Consider the following 22,930-nt stretch of genomic DNA (forward strand, 5'->3'; position numbering starts at 1 on the left):
TGATTCCATGAAGAGAATACTAGTGGAGTGTATATATCATAATATCAACATATGATAAAGGTGAACCTTTTAGAAATGATGAAAAAAGTGTAATGCTTATCTAAAACAAAAACATTGGGACCCATTTGACAGAAGTTGATTTTATAGGGACCCCAAATGAAAAGTTCATCAGCCGTTTGCTTTTCCGTCAAATGGCACAATCCACTGTTGTGTTGTCCCTATAAAATCCCCTTTCTTCGCCATGAATTACACACACAGAGAGTGTGTGAAAAAGGTGATGGACAGCCATGGTTCCTCTTTCTCGAGCTTTAACTCCTACTTCCATGCTCTTTCCGACGTCCCTCGCCGCTTCATCCGCCGCGCTGGATGTGTCTCCACCACCTTCGAGGAAACCAGCCGAATCCGCTCCCGATCTGGTGCTGATATGCGGAAGAACCTCCGTTGGTACGATCTCATCTGCTTCGGCATTGGAGGTATGGTAGGCGCCGGAGTTTTTGTCACTAGTGGTACCGCTAGCCACGACAAGGCTGGTCCCGCCGTTATATTATCGTACGCCATTGCAGGCCTCTGCGCACTGCTCTCCGCCTTCTGTTACACCGAGTTCGCCGTTCACATGCCGGTTGCCGGCGGTGCATTCAGCTACATCCGCGTCACTTTTGGTTTGTTCTCTCTCATTTAGCTCTTAGGTAGAAGAACACCAAACTCATATTCACGTGATTTGAATGTATTTGCGTTTTTTATGTTTCAGGCGAGTTTACCGCGTTTTTGGTTGGAGCTAATCTGGTAATGGATTACGTTTTATCAAACGCTGCGGCAGCGAGAAGTTTCACTACCTATCTCGGAACAGCCATTGGTGTTTCTGCAGAATCGAAATGGAGAATAACCGTTTCCTCTCTTCCAAAAGGTTTCAATCAGATCGACATCATCGCCGTCCTCATCATCTTAATTCTCACTGTCATAATCTGTTACAGGTTCTCCTTCATAATTTTCAAATCAAATGTCAACAATATGAAATCGATTTTAATTTTCAAATTGTTCTGATTTCAAGTTCGTTTGAATTGTTATCACAGCACGAGAGAAAGCTCTGTATTGAACATGATTTTGACAGCGGTTCACATTCTGTTCATAATATTTGTGATCATGATGGGGTTTTGGAAAGGAGACACGAAGAACTTCACGGAGGCATCGGATCCGAATCATCCGAGCGGGTTCTTTCCCTTCGGAGCTCCAGGGGTGTTCAATGGAGCTGCTCTGGTTTACGTCAGCTACATAGGATACGACGCCGTGTCGACGCTGGCGGAGGAGGTTAAAAATCCGATTACCGATATCCCTATTGGGGTTTCAGGCTCCGTTATCCTCGTTACCATTCTCTACTGTTTGATGGCCGCTTCAATGTCCATGCTCCTTCCCTACGATCTGGTATGTATCCTTTTCAATTAAAATATATTATTATATTTCCTAAAGTGAAAATCTTCATTTGAGCATGATTTGACGATAATACCCTTGGATTTGGATTTCTTGTGGATGATGTTTTCCTCTATTGGATTATCTCATTGCATGGCAGACATAATTGCAGTAATAAAATATTTTTTTAACTATAAACTGATAATCAACTTTAAGAATACGATCTTCTGCTAAAAAAGTAGTATAAGATTTATCATAGAATACATCTTATTATTATGATAAGAGAAATTAATAACCCAAACTTTACTTTTTAGATTTTGAATATCAAATCAAGGTAAATCTTTATTTATTATTTTTGAATCAAACCTAGTAGCATATCAATATCATAAATATAACAATTATTGAATTTTAACATTTGCCTCTTTCGCTTTAACAAAAATACAAAGAGATTTGTTTTGATATCTATTTTGATAAATTCTTTGTCTAATACACAAATACAAATTAAAGACTTTGCAAATATATAAATTTAGTTTTTTTTTTTCATATATACAAGTAAATTTGTTAAAAAAAATAAATGTAAATTTCATATTTACTTTGTATTCTACACATTTACTTACATATTAGCCATAACTTTATAAAATCTATATGCATTTTTTATTTTCATTAAAGCAAATAACTTAGTTAAAAGCTAAGTGAATTATTAACATATTTTTGCAAATATTTTGTAGATAAGGCCCTTTCCAAAAATGTTTTTTGAAAAGGACTTTTGTCTCAAGTGGTTGCCAAAAAGTACACTTGTCTCATGTCAACTAATTTCTGTTTCCTGGTCTGTTTGACTTCTCGACTAGTACATTTTGCAATAACAATGGTACCTTTGATAAGTGTACTTTTATTATGCTCTATCAAAATCTTTCTTCCCATTTTCATTAAGTAACTGAAATTTCTTTACTTTTTACAGATAAATCCAGAATCACCATTCACAGGGGCATTTATGGGAAATTCAAACGGATTTAACTGGGTTTCCAATGTTATTGGAGTTGGGGCCAGTTTTGGGATACTAACATCGTTGTTGGTTGCAATGTTGGGCCAAGCTCGTTACATTTGTGTCATAGGAAGGTCTGGTGTGGTCCCAATTTGGTTTGCTAAGGTTCATTCTAAAACGTCAACGCCAGTCAACGCTTCGGTATTTTTAGGTAACCTTTTTACCCAAATTACAACAATGAACAATGTCATTACTTTTTTTTAAAAAAAAAAAAAAAGAATTAATATGGCTTTTACTTCGTTTAGAAGTTGTATTAAGCCGACGAATAAAAAAATAAATAAATAAAAAGATCATTTTATGGATTTTAGTATTTGTAGAGGTAACCAACTATGAAAGTTGTAGTATGTTTTACCTTTACAAATATTAAAATGTAAAATGTTAGCTTTTTGGATAAATTCAAAATAATTGTGGACTATAATTGAGACTATTCCTTTAATAAATTAGATATGATGATATCATATAAAGATGTTAAAAGTATCTTTTTTTCCAATCACATATAATCGATTTTATTAGTTATTTTAAAGAAAGTATCTTTTTGTTGTGAAAATAAAGAATTGAAAGGATGCTTGCCCTATTCTGTTCAAAAAAGTAGTTTACTTTGCAAATTAGAAAAGAAATATGTTAAAACGTAATATATCTTTCGACACTTCGGGCTTAATCAAGTGCACAACGAAAAGTGAGTTTTTCATTCTTTACATAAAGAAATCGTTGTTTAGAAGTATCAAATTGTCTTAATTGTTTAAGAAGGTATCACTTTAAACTACGAATATGATAATAATATATTTTATATAAAAAAAATATACAATAAAATAATATTTTTAGAAAGTTAGGCCGTGTGGGAACTTGGTCCCATATGAACCGTTTTGGTTGGGGAGCATATGGTCTTGTTCATATCAAGTTTTATGAAGTATATGGAATATAAAATAAAATGCTTTGGAATTCTGTGATCCAATCTCTATAATATATTCTATAATTGTCTTACATATATAAAGTGGTTATATATAAGAGAAATTTATGCATTTTTCAAATTTATATCCCATTTAATTAAAATATATAGTATACTTAGTACATTAAGAGTACTATCATTGTACATTTATACTCTAATAAAGAAATCCTATTATTATATGTTCTTGAGATATAGTTAAACATAGCCAGATAATACACCAAGCAATAGACAACAAGTGTGATTTATAATACACTCAATCTTGTTTAAATCACATAATATAAAAGTATTAACATTTAAGACTCATTATCTTAATAAAATATTCAAGAAGTCACATGCGATACGCATCAATGATACTTTTGTGATGTTATAGATAATCAAACATTAAAGATTATGATTTTTGTATATGATTGGTAACAATCTATGTTATTTCTATTAACTAAAATGCAAATGGGTATAAGAATCTTGAAAAAGAAATGTAATATTAATTGGAAGAATACTCGATACATAATTAGTTACTAAAGCATATGCTCTCAAAACTAGTCTCATGAAGACTTTCACTCAAGAATCATGTTCTAAAGTTTGGTAGTATTTTCTTTGAAAATCTATGTGATCCCCAAATCCTATCTTATCATATCTCCATCATGTGGGTCTTGTGAATTCCTTCTTTTACAACCACTAAATTAGATCCATTCTTTTAATGTCTTCAAAATTTTGACTTTTACTCTTCCCTTAACTAATTAACTTTCCTTGGACAACTTTTTGATGTACTTGTTCTAAATCTTTTGTGAATTTTAAGATTTTGTTTGTCTTCCTATATGTTTAGATAATCCTTGATTCCTTTTTAAATAAATTTCTAGAATTTTTTTTGACTAAATAATATGTATTTTGACTTTTAGGGATTTTGACTGCGGCGATAGCACTATTCACCGAGCTACACGTCCTCCTCAACCTTGTCTCCATCGGAACACTTTTTGTCTTCTTAATGGTCTCAAACGCAGTCATTTACAGACGATACGTCTCACTGGGGACCACAGTCCCATGGCCCACACTGTCGTTCTTGTTAAGCTTTTCATTCACTTCCATCATGTTTACCCTGTTATGGTGGTTCGCACCGCCCGGGAAACCCAAAGGGTTCATGCTTGGTGCATGTTCTATAATTGGAGTTGGATTAATACAGTTGTTTAGTTACATGGTCCCACAAGCAAGAAAGCCTGATTTTTGGGGGGTGCCGCTTATGCCATGGATACCATGTGTGTCGATATTTCTCAACATATTTCTGTTGGGAAATATTGACACAGCTTCTTATATTCGGTTTGGATTTTTTTCAGCAGTTGTGGTGCTTGTATATGTTCTATATAGTGTCCATGCTAGCTTTGATGGTGAGGAAGATGGGATTGTTTGTCAAAAAAATGTTGAAATGGTGAAGGAATCAATTGACATAGAGGATCAAACTCTCAAAATCCAAAGTTGACCTTTGACTTTTTTTTTACTTTTTTTTAATTATTATTTTGTTGATAGAGAGATATGAGGGGTAAGAATAGAATTAAAGTTGGTCAAGTTGTATAGTGGGTTGCATTGATCCCTTTATTGTGTGTTATGTAGTCCATCAACTTTTGAAGATGGTTCACATGACAAAAAGGAACAATTTTTAGGTAATTGTTTTTGGTCAAAACATGACTACCCCTCAAAGTCAACTCTTTTTTGTGGCTTAATTTCACAAAAGCTCAATGATTAAAGGACTCATTTGATTATCGCTCAATTTAAAACCTTTAATTTAAAGATTCGTATCTAGATTACACTTTCTGAAAACATGTTTTGGATTAAACTCTTAACTAAAAAGACTCTTATATATCCAGATTACATAACTTGATTTGTAGATCTCATCTCACTTCACAAAACTTCCCCTTTTTTTTATAATTTTGATTGATCATGAAGATGAGGACAAGATTGTTTGTTTGTCATGCTAATTCCACATCACTTAATCACTCAAAATCACAAATTTTGTCTCTAAATTCTGGCCAGTCACAATGATCCATGTTGCTGAAATTTTATTGTTCCAAAATATTTTCCTTAACTTGTATTAGATCGTACCTTTTGTTTTCTTCTCATCGCCAATCAAATTGGATTATAGTTTTTGTTTTTTCTATACATTATGAATCATATCATTATTAATTATAATATATTTTTTTTAATCATATCATTTTAATTATATTAAGTTAGCTTTGATGTATTAAATTATCAACGAAATAAAATGGAGAGTAGAAATAAAGTCACCAAATAGAAAGTTGTCATGTGTCCTCCTAGAGTCAGGGAGGGTGAGCATGGGCATATGGAGTTTTATTTACGAAAATGGCATAATGTTTTTTTGTTTTATTTTCAGTATTTTGATTTGATTAAATCACAATCCATTTAAACCAATATATGTTACGAAGTGAATTTTGAGAGTCAATATCACATTCAAATCAACTCCGATTTGGACAAGATATCGTTGTGACATTCTCTTCAAGATGAAAGCAACCGCATAGTAAGTTCTATCTTTTACCAAGAGAACCTACCCAATAAGTTTTCCCATATTCTAAGTGAATGCACTTTTTGTCCATATCTTATTACATCTTTGATTAGTTAAAGTTGTTCCACAAATTTAAAGTGCCACAAAAGGATATTTCACAAAAAGTTTGCCAAACCTCTTTTGGGATTTCTACCAAGTTATTGATCAGAAAATCCGATAGTTGTCATGACTAATCAAGACTTCAAAAGAAAAAACACATGATAAAGCAATATAAAGACATTGGCGACTAGAAAATGATGTTTTGATAAAAGCTTTACGATTTACAATCATATATTGATATTAATAAAAAAAAAAAAAAAAAACAATTGCAAATTAGAACGTGTACCCCTTACGTATACAAAACACAAAATAAAAGCAGATGTTAGCCGGGTTTTTTTTTTTTTTTTTAAATACAGCTAAGCATGCACATAAAGCAGAAAAGCAAAACACATATGTGGTGATCAATTCGTATAGGAAAGGAAAAAGATGTTGAAAGCTTTTCATGAGATAATGAAAGATGACAGAATTGTAGATATCCAATTATATTAAACCTGTCAAATTTAGAAAGGTTAATAATTAGGTCGTTTTCACCAACAAAAATATGTGACTATATTATATATGTTGCAACCATTGTAGTTGAGTAAAGTTTCAAAGTAACTACTAACTAAATAAATAATTACACTAAAAAACGAGCATTTTCCTTTTAATTCTTGTAAAGATAATGGTATTTTTTAAAAAATTATAAATATTTTAGCAGAATGTTTAATTTTCTCACTTTCTTTATTAGTTCCTTTTTATTTTTACGACATTACTGAAAAAATAAAACACCCACAAATTTTCATTTCTTTTCGCTTTCACATTAAATGTAATCAACCACCCCAAATAAATTGGAAAATGTTCCTACTAGCAACTCCATTGATGACATTGTTACTCTGCTTCTTGAGAAGCTCCTCTTGTGCACACGTGTCGCCATCCTAACAAACCAATATCATTAAAACACAAGTCAAAAAATTCTTCTTTATTTTTTTTTTCTTTATGCCTTTATTTTCTCAAATATTTATAAAAAAACTTACAAGATGCGAGTAGGCACGAGCAAGTGATGAAACCGTTGGGTATAAATCAAGTACAGCAATGGCAACATCCTCAGTCACCTGTGGAACCTGCAAACTTTGTTAATTAATTAACTAAAAAAAATAATGTAGCAAAACTTTATTTAAAAAAAAAAAAAAGTGCATAAAAAAATGATATTATATTTATACCTGCATGAGCTGGGTGGCGAAAACATCACTAACTGTCATCTTATCTAACTCTTGACACCTCTCGATAAACTGATCAAACGGAGGGCAAATTGGGAAATCTACATGTTCCCCCTCATTGCCAAGAGATTTGTAATATTGTGTTATTGATTGTGTAAGATAACCGTATTTTCTTAGTGTATCTCCTAACCCACTTGTTCTCTGTACATCAAACCCCTCCAAAATTTCGGTTGTCATACATCTACAAATATTATTCATACAAAAAGAAATCATTATAAATAAAAGATAATATTATATAAAAAAAAATGTACTTACGCTGTTTTAATACTTTCAGCACTTTCTAAAGCATTCGGATCACCTTCCACTAGGTATATCAACCTTTTGAGCCCACACCTCTTCATGAAAAATAAAAATAATAAATTAGAAATAATATTAAATAAACAGCTTCAAATAAAAAATAAAAAATAAAAAATAAAAAAAAAGTAAGAAACATCACCATGATCCGAACTTTTTGCTCTTTGTAACGATTATCTCTAATGGAAGATCTTAAATCATCAACATTTTTTCTTTCAACAATAAAATCAAGAACATATTCACTACCAATATGTTTATGTCGAGCTATCCAAATTCCATCTCCAACAGGTAATCGCCTCACCTATAAAAAAAATAATTAATATATTAATAAGAGACTGTTTGATAGTTGCTGATTGAGTCAAATCTGATTTACCTCTATTGGTATCTTAAAATGGAGTCGGATATTCTCAAGAAGCTTTCTAGACCTTGACCTGAAAACTAGTTAGATTTAAAACTATTTTGCATGATAAAAAACATTAAAAAAAATGTTTGAAATAATTACTCACTCCTTAGTGAATTTTTCCCGATCATCTAATATTAAAACCACTTCATATACATCCTCGAATCGGTCCCCAAGTGTCAAAGGTGGCATTGATAAAACATTTGATTTAGCTTCTAGAACATTCCTACTTCGCTTCCTCTCATTCTGCTCCTATAACAAACATTAAAAAGAACAACAAAAATATTATTATGAATTCAAAAGATTCAAGATTTTGAAAAAAGTTAGGTCACACTTACAGATGATGAACAAGGTTTGATTGAAGTCGGGAGTTGTGTAGTTTCTTTATGAGTGAAAGAACTTGATGATGGATGATGATGATGATGTTTGACTTTTGGAACATTGGTCAAAGGTGAACTGTAGACTTCGACTTCACGAAGACAACATAAAACAGATAGCCAAAGTGAAGAAGGTTCTTCATTTGGTGACTTTTTTGAGACCTCAGAAAAAGCATGGATTACTTGTTCTTTTGAGTATCCCATTCTCACAAGCTGCAGAAATTAATAAAAATTAAATTTTTTTAAACCATAGTACTACAACCCCAAAGGGTCATCAAAGAAAAGAAAGTGTGTGTTTGCTCATGAGAAAAACAAGACACTCTACCTTATCAAGAGTATCTGGAGGAATCTCAACTGGTTTTTTCTGCAGACTAGAAGAAACATGCCTAGATGCCACGTCATCAACCAACTCAGCATCAATGCACACTGAATCTATCAGATTTTTTTGGGTTAAATCTGAAGTTTTATCCAAAGTAGCAAGATCATCAGTAGAATCAACCAATCCAGATCTCAACATACAATCACGTGCAGCTTCTTTTCCTTGCTCAGTCAGCATGTATCTAAAATACAAAAGGTTCCAAAACTACAGATGTTCAGTTCAACTTTTCATGCTTTTTTTTATATATGAATATGAGAAGGATAAATAAAAATATAAAAAGCCAAAATGTAGTTACTTTGCAGGGTTACTTGATTTTACAGCCAACCCTTTATCTATCAATTTTTTCATGCAATTCCATCCACTATACCAATCCCTGCCTGAGCTAACTCCAAACTGGCCTGCTTTCCCCTTTCCTATTTCAGGCCTGTAATTATATAAGAACAAGACAGACACCATTAAAAGGGGTAGAAATGTAAATACATACATTATAGGTGAGCGAGACAATCCACTTGCTTCAGCAGCATCAATTAGCTCTTGTTTTCGCATAAAATTACTTCCATTAGATGTACCCCTAGCATAAAAGTGATGTTATTAAGCCAATGTTACACAAAAAAGTAAGAAGGAAAGAGATATCATGTTTACCTGTAAAGAGTGATCAATAAAGCATAAGCTGCGGAGTTCTTTTGAGGCACATATTGCTTGTTTCCCTTATTTCTTTTCCCTATAATGTTGAATACATAGAGATTATAGAGAATGAAAACAAGAGCTAACTGCAAGGTAACAAAAGAAAGTGTGAATTACCACTTTCTATTATCTCTTCATTCTCAGCTTCATCAACAAAGAAACCTTTCATGATTCTCAAGATCCAATTTCCAACACCTCTGACACAATTAAAAAAGAAGTTGCTTGACATCATTCACAGTCAAATTACCCTATAATTTTCTACAGCAGTGGAGTAGTACAAGATAAATGCAATTATTCGGAGAAAACTTCAGATTCACAACAGATACATAAAAGCGTATATGGTGAAAAGTGATCGTTACTTGACATTGGAGAAGTCCTTTAGGGTTTTGATTGGGGTCTTGGAACTGCTTACCTTCAAGCAGGCCTTCGATATCGTCTTAACGTTATTCTCCGATAAATCCACCATTTCCTTTTGTTTTTTCAACATGAACTCCACGAGCTCCGCATTTTCGGGACACACTACTCGATCCATCCTTTATCGATTTAGGGTTTTGAAATGGGGATTTTCAAATAGAGAATCTAAAGAAAAATTTGATCCATGCTTGAGAAAAACACACGTGAGATTGAATATTTTCAGTGAATTCTATGACTCGGAGGTGAAATCATCCTGATTCTTTATGGATTTCGGTGGGCATACATGGTAGAATGAACTTGGAGATGGTGAAGAACTTGCTCCCGCTAATTTTGAAATTCTGATTTGAAGCCAAGTGAGTGTGTTATTATTTGCAGTTTTAACCCTTCGTGTTACCTGAAGTTGTCATAATGTGACGTTTCCAAACAAAGTATGTCTCGATTGTAACTTTTTTTACAAGACCCAAGGGTTTTTAAACAAAAATTATCCGAACATATTTTCATCCGCTTTAAAAAAAAAAAAAAAAAAAAAAGCTTTCAATGTGTTAAGTTTTTTATATTTTTTAACACTATCTAAAATTTCAAGACTATAAACCATTAAACCTAGACAGCTACAAATATTAGCTAACTCACTCTTTAAGGCTTTGTTGGTTATAATTCTTTATATTAAAAAATTTCAGAAAAATAAAAGTTTAAACATATTAAAAAATTAATATAGTGATTGTTTTAACGGTTAGATGAAAATATATTGAGTTTTTTTAAGATGGAAAATCTTAAATTAGAATTTTAGAAAATAATAAGAATTTAATATTTAAAAATAATATAGTAATTTTTAAAAATGGGTTTTTGTAGTTTTGGCCTTTTTTCAACTAATATTGTTTTACAAGGGCAGAAACAGCATTTTTTTCGAGTACCCTTAAATTACAACTTTGCCCCTCCTCTGTTTATTAAGATAATGTGTAGGGTTTTGGTTTCATTAACACACACCCAGATACCCTATTTGCCACCAGAGAGGGGGAGTTCGCCGCCGTTCTTCACCGGAACAACCGCCACAGGTATGTAACTCATCCGTCATCACCCGCCATATAATTACAGTTCTCCCAATATTGCTACTCACATTCGACTTTCTAGTTTCGTACAAGAAGTTGATTACTTCTAATCCTATAGTATAGTTCGCTCATCGCTGTGATCTGTTGCGACTTGCGATGCTTCGAAATGGTAGGTTAGGGGTCGATTCTTAGTCTCTGTAATCAACATTATATAATTAATCGAATAATTGTTACGTGTGGAATGATAATGCCCTGTAAATTTCTTTTCTTCCAAATACAATTACAATGCATCACCAAAAGCTGAAAAGCATAAGGATTATTAGCTGTTATTAATAGTTTCAGATTCATTGATCATATTGATTTAGAAGGAGCTGAAAGATGGGTCGTGTTCGTACGAAAACCGTGAAGAAATCATCTAGGGTAGTGATCGAGAGGTATTACGGGAAAATGACTCTGGATTTCCATACAAACAAGAAGATTTTGGAGGAAGTTGCAATCATCCCTTCGAAGCGTCTGAGGAACAAGATTGCAGGTTTTTCAACTCACCTCATGAAACGTATACAAAAGGGACCAGTGAGGGGTATATCATTGAAGCTCCAGGAGGAAGAAAGGGAACGGCGTATGGACTTTGTGCCTGATGAATCTGCTATTAAAACCGATTTGATTGAGGTTGATAAGGAGACGATTGATATGCTGGTTGCCCTTGGGATGGGTGACCTCCCTGGGGTTGTGAAGGCGACGGTTGAGCCACAGGCGTTGCCGGCTGCCCTTGGTTTTGGTAGGGGTGGTGGAGGTGGTGGTTTTGCTAGGAGGTATTGAGAAGTGAGAAGAATTGTTTGGTGACCTTTTTTTCATAGAATAATTTGGTTACTTGACTATTTTTAGTGTTTTTTGTTTTGATTTACGTTTTTTATTTTTGAGATGTAGAAGAATTATTGGTTAGTAAATTTTGGATTAGTAGAATATGCTTGGAGATTTCGATTTAGTTGGAGTTTCTCGTTTTTTTTATTTTTTTTTATTTTATTTTTTTTAAATTGTTTTGTAGAATATTGTAATTACTCAAATTGTAAGTTGGATTTGAGTTTGTTGTTTGCCTGTGAGGTTTATGTGTATGTTGGTGTATACATCGATGATTGGATGTTATGAATTCTGTATTGATCACTAAAAGTCTGAAAAGGACTTCTCAATTTTTTACATATATAAACGAAAAGATACTAGTTATACGTATGACAGTAAACGAGTCAAACGAATACGAATAAAAACTTGTTCATGTTCGTTCATTTAAGTTAGTCAAACAAATGAACGAACACAAATGGGTAGATGGATTAATTTTGTTGTTCATATTCGTTCGTTTAACAAATTATTTTGTTCATGTTCGTTTATGTTTGTGAACATACACAAATATATAATATAGTAATGTAATAAAAAACAACTTAAATATATATGAACATAAATAAACTTAAAAGAATGAACACAAACGAACATAATCAAACAACATAAATGAACGTTCACGAACATAAATGAACGAACAAGATCATTGTTCATGTTCGTTCGTTTAACTAAACGAACGAAAATCAGTGTTATGTTCGTTCATTTATTAAATAAACGAACTTACCGTCGAACGGTTCACAAACAGTTCGGTTCGTTTACAGTCCTAGTTACACATTTCAAATTTATTTTTATTCACGTAGACAATATGGTTTTAGTTAATGAGAGTAAAACTATCTTTAGGGATGTCAAAAACCTTCGTGGGGCGCCGCTTTCGTATGGAGGTATTTTTACAATGTTGTGGGTTCGGGGGCGGGAGCAGATGTTGGAGCGGGGGCTCTTATATAATTACCATGTATTTAACTATTTTGTTTGAAAAACATATATTAAATTTAGAGTAGTTATTGTGTGCTATATGTTTTGTACTTAAATGATTGGTGTAATATATAAGGTAAACGAAATAAGAAAGTGAAAAATAAGGTAAATAAGGTTGAATGGAACATTTCGGCGGAAAACAGGTTAATGGGGGGTTACGGGGGCGAGAATGGCGACAATCTTGAAATTCGAGGTCGGGGGAAACAAGCAAAATGTGGTGGTGGGGGCGGATTGACATCCTTAACTATGTTTGACACGCCATAATTAGTTTATAACCTAGTTTTATCAAAAATCATTTTTTTATCAGCTAGTTTACCAAACACTATCATTTTTAATCAGTTAGCAGCTAACTTTTCATCTATCAATTAACTTTTCAGTTAGTTTGCCAAGACAACCATAAACCAATAAATAGTCAATTTGTTCGCTTAGGATAAACTTCAAGCCTATCTCTTATAGTATATAACACTTACCAAAGTGATTGCTACCGTAAGTAAACAGAATGATAGAAATGGTCCCTTTTCGAGGGAAAAATTAAAGAAAAGATCATTGTGTAACAAAATTACAGCAGCATCTAAAACAAAACTATAAAAAAAAATTGTCATTATGGAAAAGAAAGTTACAGAAATGGTCCATGTCTAAGACATAATTATATAAATGGTCCTTGTATGTTAGACAAAATTCAAGAAATAGTCCCTATATGACACAATTATAGAAAACGGTCCCTCTCTCCTCCAGCGTGGGTTTAAAACACTCGTTAACCTACGGATTACAAGTCGTATGGATTAGGGGTGAGCGCGGTGCGGTTCGATGCAGTTATTAGCGAAAACCTCACCACTAACCGCAAATGCGGTTAATCCATTTTCAAAAACCACTTGGTGCGGTTATTTTTGCGGTGCGGTTAGGCGGTTATTTTTGCGGTGCGGTTTTGTTTTTTCTATGTTGCGGTTATTAACCGCATGGATTTGGTGTGGTTATTTTGTGTGGTTTTTAGCCACAGTTTAGAGCTCAAATGGTTTTAAGATTTCAAACATATTACTTGTAATAAAAAAAACATAATGTATAAGACAATTAACTATAATCACAAACAATTAATATCTTAAAAGCGTCAAATCAATAGTAATTAACAATAAATTTCTTAAAATTGTCTAATTTTACCATTTTTCAAAGTTAAACATAACAAAAAACCATATTTTTGTCTTCTAGTATTTTATTCATCTTTTCATTAATGAAACTTGTCTTATTTTTAATATTTAATATATTATTAATTAATAAAAAAAGTTGTTTATAATATATGCGATGCGGTGCGATTTTTGAAAACTAATAACCGCACCGCACCGCAAATTTGCGATTTTTGAAAAACAGAAAACCTCACCGTCGGTTTTTATTGCGGTTGCGGTTTATCGGTTGCGGTTTATGCGGTTAATTTTGGTTGCGGTGCGGTTTTTGCTCACCCCTAGACTATGGATTAGTAAACCATCCCCACAGGTAGACAATTTCATATGAATTGAAACATGTAGTCGCATGGTTTTAAACAAACATAGACATGAATTTATTGTGTTCATTTGTTTAAGTTTAACCCAACAAACAAACTTTTTTTTTGTGCATGTTCGTTTAAAAAATCGTTATGTCCATATTTGTTAAGATGTTTAACAAACATAAACGAACGAATATAAATAACATAAATGACAAACGAAAAATTGTACTTAAATATATAAAAAAAACAGAAATAAACATAAAAGAGTCCTACATTATTCCTCAAACCTCATGGAAAGTCAAAATATATAATATCATTATTTTCTATGACAAACAAAGTAAAAAGGTTATAGTTAAACATATACACGAACAAACAAGTATTATGATATAAACAAAAGAACATAAATGAAAATTAATAAAAAAACATTCACAAACGTAAATAAACGAATTAGAACATTGTTCCTACTCGTTTTCTAACTACAAAAAACTTGTTTATACTCGTTGAATAGAAAAAAAAAATAAACTAACTTCCCAACAAACTTGTACGTTTAGTTTGCTCACATCCTATACGTTAGAAATATAACTTAAAACAACTGTCTTTTATATCAAGCTTTATCACCATTTAACATCGGTTGTATGGAGCAATATAATTAAATTAAAAAGACGATTTTAATCCCAATGGTACAATATTAGTTCGCATTTTGGTTTAGCTAATAAATACCAAAATCGAATCGGGTTAATTTTGATAATTGATTTCTATTATTTTTTATCTTTTTAATTTGTTTTAATATTATATTCGGGTCGGATCGGGTTGTATTAGGTAGGGTCCCAAATCAATCCACATTATCTGTAGAATTACCATTTACCACTCACAGTTCAATTTTAAGTAATAAAAATTACAGTTGCTGCTGCAGATAAGTGCGTCGTTCTAGTAGAGAGAGGATAAGTGGTCAAAGGAAAGACAGAGGCATAATCATACCCTACTTACCACCAGAGAACGGAAGCTGACGCCGGTACTCACCGGAACAACCGCTACTGGTATGTTATTTCCGCGTCATTCACTGTCACTACAATTCAGTATCTCTCCATACTGGAAATTACATTTAGTTTCGAATTTTGTGTAAGAACTTCATCAAGCCAGTCGATATTATAGTACAGTTCGTTGTAGGGGTTTTCATGTTCCGAATTTTAGGGTTTAGGGCAATGATCAGACTCTGTATCAACATATTGTTGGTTGAAACTTAATTTAAACTAGCTGTTTACAAGGTACGTAGGCCAGAACTATTGGAAATTTACTGAATAATTTGATTTAAAAGTTTGATTTACACAAAGGAGTTTACAAAGCGAGAAACCTTTTCCTGCATAGCCAAATGTAAAGGAGTTTTTAATTGTGAATTTGTGACATATCCCTTCCATTTGAATAAGATGTGTTGTCTATGGCTTGGCTGGATACAACACACGGTGTACGTTATCATGGTTTATTCATCATATTTCCTAACAGAATGAGTTAACTGTCATATAGTCAGGTTATGAAAATCGTATTGGTTGCATCCTTAGCTGAGGTGAAATTTGTCAACTAAGTATCCAATTGTTGATGGTTTATGCTTCCCTCATTGTTGATTTTAGTTTGTTAATAGGATGAACATTTGGACAATAACAACACTAACTTATATGGCTGTGAAAATAATAGGTTGTGATTGGTAAAGTTGTATGATATGCAAGTAAAAAACCATTAAAGTTAAGGATCACGTAATGTATCTTCAGTTTTTGGTTGTTTGTTTTGTTCATTATGGTGTGAACTTGCTTTATATATCATTATATCTCCATTAGTCTACATACAAGTAATCTTGGCTCTCATTGTAAACCTTCTTGTGACATGTTTATTGTAATTGATCAATTTTAGTTGCTGGAGAATCTTTAGCTAGGAGGCGATTACATATATCTACCAATTGAACTGAATGAATACAATCTCCAATTTCCATCATTATGGATAACTTTTCCCTTGCTTCCTCCACCACATATTACTGCTCTACTTTCTCTGGTAAGCCTTACTCCCTTTCTACCACCACTCTCCCTTTCTACTCCATCACCACGTGCTCCCATGACTCTGGAAATCCCACCACCACCTCCACCTCCTCGTCCCTCCGCCGCCCCACTAACAACAAACCACCCTTCAAACCCATCACCACCAATCCCCACCCTCCAAAACCCAAAACCCCACATCACCAATCCCCTTCAAACACTTAAAAGAAACCCAATTGGTAATAATAATAACAACTCACAAACCCTAACAGAGAAGCTCTGGTTAACCAGCAAACTCTCTCCCCCACCGCCACCTCCGCCTCCACCTCCACCAGCACCACCACAACCACCGCCAGATTCTTCTGCGTACAAAACTGATTTGGATGAAATCGAGAATAACAGTGATTTGGGACCCACACGAATTGAGTACAGAGATAAAGGGAAAATCTTTGTGGGGAATCTTCCATGGTGGATAACAAAGAACGAGCTTGAAGAACTGTTCAGACAATTTGGACCAATAAAGAAAGTGATATCAATAAAGCGTTACAACGATACTGAAAGAAACATGGGGTTTGGGTTTGTAATATATGGAGGTACAACAGCTGAAAATTCAGCAATGAAGGCAGTTGAGTTTGATGGTATGGAGTTTCATGGGAGGGTGTTAACTGTAAAACTTGATGATGGGAGGCGAATGAAGGAGAAATATGCAAATAGGGCTAGGTGGATTGAAGGTGATGACATTGTAGATTACAAGTCAAAATGGGAAGAAGAGAGACATGTTTCAAGAAAAGACCTCAAAAATGTGTTAGGAACTCAACCAAAAAATTGGCAAGCTATTGTTGAAGCTTTTGAAAGGATCAAAAAGGTATCTAGAACCTGAACCTTCTTTCTTTACTCTAATATATAAATTCATTCTTTTTTCTAAAAGTTGACTATTATAGCCTTCCAGGACAGAGTTTGGGTTGATGATTAAGTATTATGCAAAGAAAGGTGACATGCATCGAGCAAGAGAAATGTTTGAGAGCATGAGGGGTAGGGGAATTGAACCAAACTCACATGTATTTACCACGTAAGGGATATTGCTATATTGACTGCAAATTTATCCTCTTTTTTTCATTTTCCTGCATTAAATTAACTTATTTTATGCAGCCTAATTCACGCTTATGCAGTAGGTAGAGATATGGAGGAGGCTCTTTTTTGTGTAAGGAAAATGAAAGATGAGGGGATTGAATTGACTTTGGTGACTTACAGTGTTCTTATTGGAGGATTTGCTAGAGTTGGTGATGTAAAGTAAGTAAAACTCACACACACACACATACATATACATATACATATGTATCTATTAAATGGTCAATAGTTGCTTAAATATTCAATTTTTTATTTTGGAAGTGCTGCAGATAAGTGGTTCAAGGAAACCAAAGACAAGCTTACAACTTTGAATGCAATTATATATGGAAACATAATTTATGCACATTGGTGAGTATTCCTTTCTAATTATATATTTTAAAGTTGAAAAAAATATTTTGTAACATTCTGAAAAACACACACACACACACACAACACAGCCAAGCCTTCAACATGGAGGGTGTTGAAGCCTTGGTGAGGGAGATGGAAGAAGAAGGCATTGATGCTACAATGGATATTTACCACACAATGATGGATGGTTATACAATGATTAAAAATGAAGATAAATGTCTCATTGTCTATAAGCGACTCAAGGTAATATTTTTTTTCTCTTTTTTTTAGGCAAGATTTGTATTTATACTAACCTTGAAAACCCTTTGTAGGAATGTGGCTTTACACCAAACGAAGTCACATACGGATGTCTTATTAATCTTTACACCAAGGTAACTTCAAATCATTATCTATGGTAATTATGTATCTAGTATTTTTTTTCACTAATATGGTGTCATATGATGAATTTTTGTAGATGGGAAAAGTTTCAAAAGCATTGGAGGTGAGTGAATCAATGAAATGGAACGGGATAAAGCATAACATGAAGACATATTCAATGTTGATTAACGGATTCATAAAGCTAAAAGACTGGGCTAATGCATTTGCAATATTTGAAGATGTTATAAAAGATGGTTTAAAGCCAGATGTTGTGCTTTATAACAACATCATCACAGCATTTTGTGGCATGGGAAACATGGATCGTGCAAATACTACAGTTTTGGAAATGCAAAAAGTTAGACATAAACCAACTTCACGCACATTTATGCCAATTATCCATGGCTATGCAAGAGCAGGAGAAGCTAAAAAAGCTATTCAAGTCTTTGATATGATGAGAATGAGTGGATGCATTCCAACTGTCCACACTTACAATGCCCTAATCCTTGGTCTTGTTGAAAAATGGCAGGTATGTATGTATGTCTGTTTTTATATATTTTTAACTTGTAAAAAACGTGATAGATTTTTATTTTTTTATTTTTACAAATGGAAAGGGCTGTAAAAATATTAGATGAAATGCTGGTGGCAGGGATTACACCAAATGAACACACATATACAACAATCATGCATGGTTATGCATCATTAGGTGACACTGGAAAAGCATTTGAGTTTTTCTCTATACTTAAAAATGAAGGTTTAGATGTTGATGTGCTCACATATGAGGCTTTACTTAAAGCTTGTTGTAAAGCTGGAAGGATGCAAAGTGCTTTAGCGGTTACTAAAGAAATGCATTCCTGAAAAATCCCAAGAAATACTTTTGTTTACAACATACTTATAGATGGGTACGATTTTTAAAATTATAATAAGATTAGTGTTTTAAAGTTTATGATATTAGTAAAATTAGTAATCTTGTTTTTGTTTTTATAGATGGGCTAGAAGAGGTGATGTTTGGGAAGCAGCTGATTTAATGCAACAAATGAAGCAAGAAGGGGTTCAACCTGATATCCGGACCTACACATCTTTCATCAATGCTTGTTGTAAAGCTGGATATATGCTTGTATGTCTTTTTCCTAATTTACCCTTTGTACTTTTATTATTTTTGTGACTAATCTATTGATTATGGATTTTGAGTGCAGAGAGCAGGGAAAACAATGAAGGAAATGGAGGCAGCGGGATTGAACCCCAATTTGAAAACCTACACAACCCTAATCCATGGGTGGGCCCGGGCTTCACTTCCTGAAAAAGCTTTAAAATGCTTTGAGGATATGAAAGCTGCAGGATTAAAACCTGATGGAGCTGTCTACCATTGTTTGATGACATCGTTGTTATCAAGAGCTTCAGTAGCTGAAGACTATATTTACTCGGGTGTTCAACACATCTGTGCTGAAATGGTGGAATCGGGTTTAACGGTTGATATGGGGACAGCTGTCCACTGGGCCCGCTGTTTAAGGAAGATTGAAAGAGGTGGCGGTGATATCACTGAAGCACTTCAGAAGACGTTCCCGCCTGATTGGAACTCACAGAATATGCTTGATGAAATTTATGGGGTGGAGGTTAGTGATGGTGATGATGGAGGATTGGTTTATGATGATGAGGAGGATGATTCTGATGGAGATTTTGATTGAGTGTATGTATATGTGGTGAATGTATTTGATGGAATAATGTTTTAATGATTTGTATTTTATGCTATGGAAGTTGTACATGTTCTCTATTAGTTAGACGTGTTTATCAAACTGCAGTTTGTAATTTTGTTAAACTGCACTATGCGTTGTGCTTTGTAGTTTTTAACTACAAATTCAAGGTTCAAACTGCATTGCTTTTGAACTTATTGGCTTTTGAACCATAAAAACTAATCTAAAGACTTTTTTACAAAACTCATTTTACCACCACTATAAATTAATAACCACTTTTGTCTAAAATTACTTTTAGAGTTCAAAAAGCAATCCCAAACATCACATCCCATAAGTTAGATTTTAAAATTTGTAAAATTCTAATGTTTTCTAAAACAATAAGAAAACATATGCAATTTAAAAATCTATATGAATCAAGCTAAATTTAAGTAAACCTTTAAAAACAATTTGCAACTCATCCAACTGTATTCCACTGCATCGCATAATGCGGTATAATAATTTTGCAGTGTTGTTTATGGTTTTCTTAAAATCTCAAACCATATGGTGTAGTTTGTGGTTTTGACTCTAAATTACACTACAAAACAGTCAGCACTGCGACACTCCAAGCTTTAGTTTGTTGTAGTACCATGTAAATCGGAAACTTTTTGCTGTGAAAATATGTAACTTAATTTTGTGACTTTTCATTTGATTTCATCTGAACAATACGATGTTTTGTAACGAATTTTAGTGTATAAGCTATAAAAAAATTGTGACAAGCTCAAACCTAAAGTGGCTCCTTTAAACCCTAAGTGTCCAAAGAAGAGATCTAAGTATGAAAGGGTCAAGGTACAAGCTTTTTACCTCGGTCTAGCTCCCAAAACGATGTAGATGGCAGATCCACTTCCTCTTCTTCAATCCAAGCTTCTAAATCTTTGAGTTCCCTTAATGAAAGCACTAAAACACACTTTAGCTCCTCACACACTCAAGAATAGGGTCTAGATCGATTAGGGTTTCCTTTTGGCCGTCAACAAGTGATAAGGAGGCTGAAGGAAGGGACTTAAGGTCCTTTAAATAGGGTGAAAACCCTGAAATTAGGGTTTTCTCATTCCATCTCCAACTCGTCGAGTTGGGTCTTCCAACTCGTCGAGTTGGTCACTTAAATCCCGCGGTCAAACCGGCCCCTACTCGACGAGTTAGGGCATCCAACTCGTCGAGTAGATCCCCCAAAATGAACATAAAACTTGTAAAGCTTATACCTGGGAGTCGGGGTGTCACAGCAAGGGATGAGGAGATGAGGAAGACCCGGTACTATGATATGTTGAGAGTTGACATCAGGAAACATGTCAGCTACTCAGCATGTCCGACTTTGGAGGACATGATATCCAGGGCGAGAGAGAGGGAGATTGATATCGAGCACATCCAGAAGAGGAATGAGGAGATCGGGCAGATTACTGGGGTTTCAGGGAAGAAACCCAAGGGATTTGACACTAGGCCGAAGGGCCAGTAGGGCCGGAGCCGCTGTGGGAAATGGGGCAAGACTCATGAGGGGGTTTGTAGACTGGGATCATCGGGCAGCTATAAGTGTGGCAAACTTGGGCACTTTGGTAGGGATTGTACTGCCCCTACCCCCACCTTTCAGACATCAAACTTGATTTGCTTTCATTACAATCAGAAGGGCCACAAAAAGGCCAACTGCCCGAGACTGACAGTAGCAGCGCCTGTTGTGGCGCCAGCTCCAGCGACCCTGCGGATTATGGATGGCCAACAGGGCAAGACAGATGCTCCAGTGGTGAGGAGCCGAGCCTTCTAGCTGACCACCAAGGAGACACGTGTCGCACTAGATGTGGTGACGGGTATGTTTTCTTCTCCCTAAATCTCATTACATGCCAGTTATGATATTTATGTGTTGTGTTTATGTGTTATATTTAGGATCGTTCCATGTGAACAACATCTCAGTTCAGGTGTTATTTGACTCGGGGGCTACCCAATAATTTGTCTCTCTTTCTCTTAGCAAGAGGTTTTCTGAGTCTTCAGGCATGTTAGATTGTCCTTTAGAGATTGAGATTGCTGACGACCGATCTGTCCAGGCATCAGAGGTTTTTAGAGATTGCGTTTTGAGACTGTATGACGAGCATTACCTCGTGGATTTGGCTCCCATTCCATTATGTGGGAACAAGGTTATCATAGGCATGGACTGGTTGAGCCCTAATGGGTCGGTGATCGACTGTGCGCAGCAGCTAGTGCGTATCAGGACCCTAAGTGGGGGAGAGCTGGTGCTTCAGGGAGAGAGGCCGCAGCAAGGACCAGCTTTGTGTTCAACAGCGAGGGCCAGGCGTTACCTTCAGCAGGGTTGTGCAGGGTACGTCGCCTACGTTATGGATACCCAGGAGGTGGGTAGGGTGACTGTGAGTGATGTACCAGTGGTGCGAGAGTACCCGAACGTATTTCCAGAGGAGTTGCCTAGGATACATCCGGAAAGACAGGTGGAGTTTAGGATCGACCTAGTTCCTGGTGCAGCTCCGATAGCCAATGCACCATATCGGCTGGCTCCTCCCGAGATGTAGGAGTTGTCTACACAGCTGCAGGAGCTGTTAGACAAGGGATTTATCAGGCTGAGCAGTTCGCCTTGGGGAGCCCCGATTCTGTTTGTGAAGAAGAAGGACGGGTCGCATCGGATGTGTATAGACTACTAGGAGTTGAAAAAGGTAACGGTGAAGAACCGTTACCCACTCCCGAGGATTGATGATCTCTTCGACCAACTGCAGGGGGCATCTTGGTTTTTGTAACACTCATAAAAATCATGCCAAATTTTAAACTTTTTAAAACATTTCAAAACCCATGGTTATTACAAACTAGTTTTTTTTAAATGAGTAAAATGTCAGAGTATCCCATAGACAAATCATAAAATCATGAAATATGAGGAGTTGTACGATCACGCCTTCGCCTTCCCGCGATCATCATAAGTACCTGAAACAATAATCAATAAATGTAAGCTCGAAGGCTTAGTGAGTTACCCCCAATAATACCAACGCCATAAAACGTATCAATAACATATAAGCAAACAGCATGCACAATGAGCCTTCAGCCTGACTGGACCGCCTCGCAGGCCTTCAGCCTATCTGGACCGCTCTCCGAGCCTTCGGCACGTCTGGACCGCCTCGCAGGGCCTACAGCCTATCCAGACCGCTCGTCGGGCCTTCGGTCTGACTGACATGCCCTCCT

The 22,930-nt window shown here is 34.9% G+C and overlaps 3 protein-coding genes and 1 pseudogene across 7 annotated transcripts; 3 read left to right on the top strand and 1 right to left on the bottom strand.

The window, feature by feature from the left end:
* Positions 1-226: 226 nt before the first annotated feature.
* LOC145138218 (cationic amino acid transporter 6, chloroplastic-like) lies at positions 227-5,143 on the top strand. The gene is made up of 5 exons (XM_079072333.1): positions 227-659; positions 749-971; positions 1,071-1,419; positions 2,363-2,597; positions 4,289-5,143. The coding sequence occupies exons 1-5, from the start codon at positions 242-244 to the stop codon at positions 4,861-4,863; spliced, it is 1,800 nt and encodes a 599-aa protein (XP_078928459.1). The 5' UTR covers positions 227-241; the 3' UTR covers positions 4,864-5,143.
* Positions 5,144-6,752: 1,609 nt separating this feature from the next.
* Positions 6,753-10,134, bottom strand: LOC145136130 (crossover junction endonuclease MUS81-like). 3 transcript variants are annotated; one of them, XM_079070322.1, is made up of 14 exons: positions 9,750-10,134; positions 9,508-9,587; positions 9,349-9,427; positions 9,191-9,277; positions 9,002-9,130; positions 8,653-8,887; positions 8,289-8,540; positions 8,057-8,196; positions 7,924-7,981; positions 7,693-7,851; positions 7,512-7,591; positions 7,200-7,437; positions 7,014-7,100; positions 6,753-6,914 (listed from the first exon to the last, which is right to left on the bottom strand). In XM_079070322.1, exons 1-14 carry the CDS (start codon positions 9,920-9,922, stop codon positions 6,810-6,812), a joined length of 1,902 nt encoding a protein of 633 aa, XP_078926448.1. In that variant the 5' UTR covers positions 9,923-10,134; the 3' UTR covers positions 6,753-6,809. The 3 variants fall into 3 exon arrangements, with proteins under 3 accessions (XP_078926448.1, XP_078926447.1, XP_078926449.1); XM_079070321.1 differs by having other exon boundaries at positions 8,057-8,202; XM_079070323.1 differs by having other exon boundaries at positions 8,057-8,202; positions 9,803-9,862.
* Positions 10,135-10,745: 611 nt separating this feature from the next.
* On the top strand, positions 10,746-11,945 carry LOC145136158 (small ribosomal subunit protein eS17-like). 2 transcript variants are annotated; one of them, XM_079070343.1, is made up of 2 exons: positions 10,746-10,856; positions 11,216-11,945. In XM_079070343.1, the coding sequence occupies exon 2, from the start codon at positions 11,229-11,231 to the stop codon at positions 11,667-11,669; it is 441 nt and encodes a 146-aa protein (XP_078926469.1). In that variant the 5' UTR covers positions 10,746-10,856; positions 11,216-11,228; the 3' UTR covers positions 11,670-11,945. The 2 variants fall into 2 exon arrangements, with proteins under 2 accessions (XP_078926469.1, XP_078926470.1); XM_079070344.1 differs by having other exon boundaries at positions 10,765-10,856; positions 11,219-11,945.
* A 4,162-nt stretch (positions 11,946-16,107) lies between these two features.
* Positions 16,108-19,723, top strand: LOC145139308 (uncharacterized; annotated as a pseudogene). Its single transcript, XR_013721878.1, has 10 exons — positions 16,108-17,073; positions 17,150-17,277; positions 17,358-17,498; positions 17,598-17,684; positions 17,774-17,927; positions 17,996-18,055; positions 18,139-18,575; positions 18,653-18,940; positions 19,026-19,155; positions 19,235-19,723. The product of XR_013721878.1 is annotated as an uncharacterized LOC145139308 (transcript).
* The last annotated feature ends 3,207 nt before the right edge of the window (positions 19,724-22,930 follow it).

This window comes from Lactuca virosa, chromosome 9, assembly GCF_052849685.1.
Source record: "Lactuca virosa cultivar CGN04683 chromosome 9, Lactuca_virosa_CGN04683_v6, whole genome shotgun sequence".
Classification (NCBI taxonomy): domain Eukaryota; kingdom Viridiplantae; phylum Streptophyta; class Magnoliopsida; order Asterales; family Asteraceae; genus Lactuca; species Lactuca virosa.